The sequence below is a fragment of the Pongo pygmaeus genome, chromosome 3 (assembly GCF_028885625.2).
Source record: "Pongo pygmaeus isolate AG05252 chromosome 3, NHGRI_mPonPyg2-v2.0_pri, whole genome shotgun sequence".
NCBI lineage: Eukaryota > Metazoa > Chordata > Mammalia > Primates > Hominidae > Pongo > Pongo pygmaeus.
Genome location: NC_072376.2, coordinates 181,368,657 through 181,374,656, shown reverse-complemented (window position 1 = coordinate 181,374,656; position 6,000 = coordinate 181,368,657). Strand labels below are relative to the sequence as shown.

Below are 6,000 nucleotides of genomic sequence, written 5' to 3'. Positions count from 1 at the left end.
TTCACCATGTTGGTCAGGCTGGTCTCGAACTCCTGACCTAGTGATCTGCCTGCCTTGGCCTCCCAAAGTGCTGAGATTATAGGCATGAGCCACCATGCCCGGCCGCATTTTGCTGGTTTACATCTTTACTTATTTTTAAAGCCTGCTTTAGATGATCACTCTAGCTTTATTGTAATTGTATAGGCGTCTCAAAAATTCCCCAAACGAGGATGGTCACACTGCATTTTCCTTGGCCTTTCAAATCATGATAAAGACAGCCTTGAGCAGACTCTCTTGTTGTAGGTTGTTGATGGTTCACATTTAAATAAAATCTATTCCAATGCAATTTTTGTATTATTCCATCATGCACAATTTATTTAATTGCTGATTAGATAGTAGGCAAATTCAGGATAGTAGGCAAATTCAGTATCATATACTTTCATTCATAGTTTTCTTTGGCTTAGAATAATTTCACAGATAGAAGAGAAAATGTGATTGTATAAATTTTGTTATAGTGCCATGAACAGTATAAATTTATGAGAAAATCTCTATTTGGAAGTGTCTAGAAAGAGGAGTGCACAGTGCTCTAAGTCCTCTTCATTTCAGTAGTCCTCAGCATCACCAGCACAGATGGCAAGCAGTGCTTTCTTATAATGCCCTGAAGCAAAATTCTGAAAAGAAAAATATAATATATTTGAAATAAAATATCATAATAGTTCTAAAAATGAAGCATAATTCCCCTGAACTGCACTATGAAAGAGCCATGGACCATTAGCCTTTCTAAACTTATTTACTTTTCTTATCTAAAGATTTAACATGACCTAAGTACTATTCCCACTGAAAGTTGTTGAAGAATAATGCTCTGGTTATAGTCAGTAGTATGTGGTTTATATAAAGTTGGTTGAACCTGAATGTGTATTTATAAGAATAACTTGCCTTAGAATTAAATATTCTTCTTAACTTTAGGAAGACGTACCCTAATATTATTATTATTATTGTTATAAATGAATGTAGAATGTGGAGAACAAATTAATATGTCTCAAAAGATTTAAAAATGTTTATAATTATTAATGTAGTAATTCTACCTCAAGAAATATATATTAAGAAAGTTATCAATCATTGATAAGCACAAAGTTTTGTGCTAAAAATATATACACCATAATGTTATATATAATAGTGAAAAACTGAGAAGCAATGTATAATAATGTGAGGTAGTTTGTGTACTTTATAGCTTATACGGCAGAATACCATGATTCAATAAAAATACTCTTTTACATAGTAAAACATATTATTATTTATATAGTTTTAGAAAATGACTGAAAGTACCTGTCTTAGTGTGTTCAGGCTGTGACAAAAGTACCATAAACTGGGTGACTTATGAACAATAGGAATTTATTTCTAACAGCTCTAGAGGCTGGCAAGGACAAGATCAAGTAGATGTGGTGCCTGCTGAGTGCCTGTCTCTCATAGAGAGCCTTCTTCTCATTCTAAGCTCACATGGCAGAAGGGACAAAGGTGTTCTCTTCGGCCTATTTTATAAGGACATCAATCCCATTCATGGGCTTCACTTTCATGACCTAATCACCTCACAAAGACCCCACCTCCTAATATCATCACTTTGGGGTTAGAATTTCAGCAGATACATTTTCGGGAGACACAAACATGCACACCATAGCAGAATAAAAGTTTATTAATGATTATCTGTAGAAAATTAGGGTGGTTTTAATTTTCTTGTAATGGTCTTCTATAATTTCTATATTTTCCAAAATCAATGATAGTAATAAATATTATTATAAAATGTTTCTTTGTTAAGTATCAACTTTCATATTAAGGTGCTTTGGCACAAAGTCATGTAATGATAATTCAGTGCTTTAAATGTACATAGAAAAGTTGCATTAATTACATTTTCATATTAGCAGACTTTGAGGCAGTTGTGATTAATTATAATAAGTGCCTAAGAACTAATTTGTTCATTTAGAAAATGAATTATGCCATGCATTTCTCATCACTAAAAGAGTTTAGAGTTTTGAAAGTGGCTGTAGGAGAGTTTTATCAAAGATGAAGGAATAAGATTTCTCTTAAGTGCTCCATCAACTCTTCCTCTTAGAAACCATTTCAGCTCTCCAGAGGCCTACAAAGTCTTCTGTATTATGTGATCTCTTGGGCTTTAGGTTGCTTCTAGATTACTCTTTCAATAAACTAAAACACTGCTTCTTGGAATTACAAATTTCAGATGAAAACAACGTGAACAAGGTAATAGCTCTTAGCTCTGCACAAAATATAAGTTCAGCTCTATTCTCATGTCCCTGTGCTTGGCTTGGTTTAATGCTCTGCTCTCACCATCTTGAAATTCTTTAAGCTTTTTTGAACAAGGTGCCAAGCATTTTTATTTTCCACTAGGCTCTCAGTTAGGTAAATGGCCCTATATATTCTGAGGATTCTTTGTTAGGTTTTATCAAAATGCATGAAGTTTAAAAGTATCAGAATGAAAAAACTGGCTTGTTCAGTACTGAATCATTGCTCCTTTGCCCTTCAAGGGCTAAGGGATAAGGATATGTAGAGTTGTATATAGCTAGGAACATTAAGTCCCTCCGAATTAGCAGTTTATGATATTTGACTGACTGCCTTGCCTTCTATGACAATATGAGAGGACAGCTGAACTGATTTAAGAAGAAACCTCTTCAAAAGTAATGCAGTCTTTTGCAATATATATTTTTCCTGAGCCTGATCATACTTCAGAATTTAGCTCTTTAAGCACAATTATAGAGAATGAATATTTTGCATGACTGCATCAATGCTTCTGGGTAAAACACATCAAAGAGGAATAAGTTCTGTCGCTGAGGTAAAGTGTTTTCTTTTCTTTTTTCTTTTTCTTTTTTTGAGATGGAATCTCAGTCTGTTGCCCAGGCTGGAGTGCAGTGGTACGATCTCAGCTCACTGCAACCTCTGACTCCTGGGTTCAAGCGATTCTCCTGCCTCAGCCTCCTGAGTAGCTGGGACTACAGGCGTGTGCCACCACACCCGGCTAATTTTTTGTATTTTTAGTAGAGACGGGGTTTCACTGTGTTAGCCAGGATGGTCTCGATCTCCTGACCTCGTGATCTGCCTGCCTCAGCCTCCCAAAGTGCTGGGATTACAGGCGTTAGCCACCACGCCTGGCCAAGGTAAAGGGTTTTCTAAGTTAGCACCCTGCTGATGTTCTAAAGACTGTGTAGAGGACAAAACTAGGTTATCCCTGTCTGAATAGTTAACTTTTTAGAGTCTGCCATGAAGTTATTTGAATGAGAGCTTTTATCTCAGTTTCAAAAAGGAGAAAATGTGGGTCCAAATAAATCATGTGTCGGAAACTTACTCTGATATCATGAAATAGGGATTTTCCATATCGCTCTTTGTATCGTTTCCTTATGGTCAGCAGGTCTATTTCACTTCTGGCAATGAGAATCCTGATTACAGTTTTATTATGGAAACCAAAGTCCTAAAAGATACAGAGAAGTGGGGGAAATGAGAAGACAGCATCCTAAAAGTCAGTCTGTCCCAAGTGGACACACCCCTTTTCTGTAGTCATTTTCTCTTCTTCCTGAGTTCTTCCAACACTGGCATCACTGGCCACACAGGCTGTGGCTCAGATCCTGAGTCATTTCTGTCACTTCTCCCTCTCCCTTACCGCATGCTGACAGTGAATTATTCTCTTCTATTTTCTGAATGCCTTGTGCTCTCTATTGCAGTGCCACGACCTTGACTCTGACCCTTATCATTTCACCCTGATTCTGCAATAGTTGCTCCCCCTTTCTAGCCTTGTTAACCTTCACACTGTCCCGCTCACACTGCATTATAAACTGCAAATCTCATCCTGTGGTCCTTCCAGGTAAGAATTCTTCCTTGGAGGGGAAGACATTCTCAGCTCTGTCAGGTGGACATTGATTTGTCTAAGAGAGCAATAACATTTTAATTTTATTTTCTTGTCATCATTGAGAAATTATAAAAATTAGAATTCTAGGTGATTCAAATATTTGCAGATTTAAATTCAAATGCAGAAAAATACAAAATCAATGTCTGTATGCTAGCCCCAGAAATACTGCACCCTAACAAATCAGTTTCAAATTGTCTTTCCAAACGGAGTAATCATGACATCTAGTGGCCAGAAAACAGAATCTAATTTTTGAAGCCTGAATGTTTTGAATGTATATTACTAATAAACTTTTCATAATTTGAGGTGGTTAAAATGAATGATCTAACAATTATTCAACTTTAAAATGTAGATCGTTCACTTTAGAGTGCACTTGAGGAGAACACAGAATATATCTTTGGTTCAGGGGTGATTAAAGCAGCTTTTTGACAAATATTTGACATTTGAGATCTTCATGTATCAAAAATTACATTACTTGAATATACATCCTTCTCTGTACCTACAAACCATTTGTGAATACGCATATCTTCCTTTTGCCTTATAACACATACACAGCAAAAATACAGTTTTCATGTACTATTAGAATAAGTAGCCTTGAATTTGTGCATAATTGGAATCAAGGTAATTGTGATTATTTTCCCATAGTCATTCACAAGTGAAGCTTCGTACTGTTGTTGTAGTGGTTGGTTCTTTGAGAAAGAAACGATTGAAATAATCCTATAGCATTTCCCAATACACTGTTTCAAATAAATGTTTAACCAAATCAACTGTTTCTCCTAGAAAACAGAATAAAAGAGAAGCAAGACTGTGAGCACTGATCTTCCTTTTATGTTCTGGGGTTACTCAGGTTCTTCCTTTGCATAAATGAGAAAATACACTGCAGAAGATACATAATAACATATTCCTGACTATTAGCATATTTTCCCAGCATGCTGTCTACTTTTAAGAAGTATATCTGTTAAATTTACTTTGAGGATAAAACTGATTATTAAAATTACTGTATTATTGGATTATTTTAAATCATTTTCTTTGAGTTTTCAAGGCTATGATATGTATATAATTATCTGTATGAGACTTTCTTTCTTTTTTTTTTTTTTGAGACGGAGTCTTGCTGTGTTGCCCAGGCTGGAGTGCAGTGGCACAATCTCGGCTCACTGCAAGCTCCGCCTCCCGGGTTCACGCCATTCTCCTGCCTCAGCCTCCCGAGTAGCTGGAACTACAGGCGCTGCAACCACGCCCGGCTAATTTTTTGTATTTTTAGTAGAGACGGGGTTTCACTGTGTTAGCCAGGAAGGTCTCGATCTCCTGACTTCGTGATCCGCCCACCTCGGCCTCCCAAAGTGCTGGGATTACAGGCGTGAGCCACCGTGCGCGGCCGAGACTTTCTTTTTCTGTTTCATGTAGATATGGATAAGGAGTGCATTATGTGATGCACTTAAGCGTTTGTTTTTAAAAAAATGAATGCTCCAGGCCGGGCGTGGTGGCTCACGCCTGTAACCCCAGCACTTTGGGAGGCCGAGGCAGGCGGATCATGAGGTCAGGAGATCGAGACCATCCTGGCTAACACGGTGAAACCTCGTCTCTACTAAAAATACGAAACAAAATTAGCCCGGCGCAGTGGCGGGCGCCTGTAGTCCCAGCTACTCGGGAGGCTGAGGCAGGAGAATGGCGTGAACCAGGAGGCGGAGCTTGCAGTGAGCAGAGATAGTGCCATTGTATTCCAGCCTGGGCGGCAGAGAGAGACTCCATCTGAAAAAAAAAAAAAAAAAAAAAAGGAATGCTCCAAAGTATGTGTGACTGAATAACACACTGAAGTATGAAAAACATTCCCATTTAATTGCAAAAATAGATTTAGAGTTTATGGTTTTCTAGTTATCACTTTAAATACTTTTTGAAAAGAGCACAATGTTTAAAAATATCCATTGACATAATTTCGTGTATTGAAACTTCATGAACGTGGCAATTTCTTGCTGAGAGTTTGTAATATTTTGACATTTTCTGCTTAATGCCATATGTTTTGTACTTGCATAAGTCTGATGTGGGGGTCTTTGGAAACATACAAAAACATTTGAGTTTACCAGTTTCTGCAGATGTTAAATAATCTCTAAAGTGCA

General features: G+C 37.2%; 1 protein-coding gene across 1 annotated transcript in view; it reads right to left on the bottom strand.

Moving 5' to 3' along the window:
* Window positions 1-279: 279 nt before the first annotated feature.
* The window catches only part of ANXA10 (annexin A10), a 99,958-nt gene continuing 94,237 nt past the window's right edge, over window positions 280-6,000 (bottom strand). Inside the window, exons 11-12 of the mRNA XM_054485747.1 lie at window positions 3,332-3,454; window positions 280-650 (exon numbers count right to left, since the gene is read on the bottom strand). Coding sequence (XP_054341722.1) covers window positions 582-650; window positions 3,332-3,454 — 192 coding nt within the window. The 3' untranslated portion in view covers window positions 280-581. The remainder of the gene's footprint in view (window positions 651-3,331; window positions 3,455-6,000) is intronic.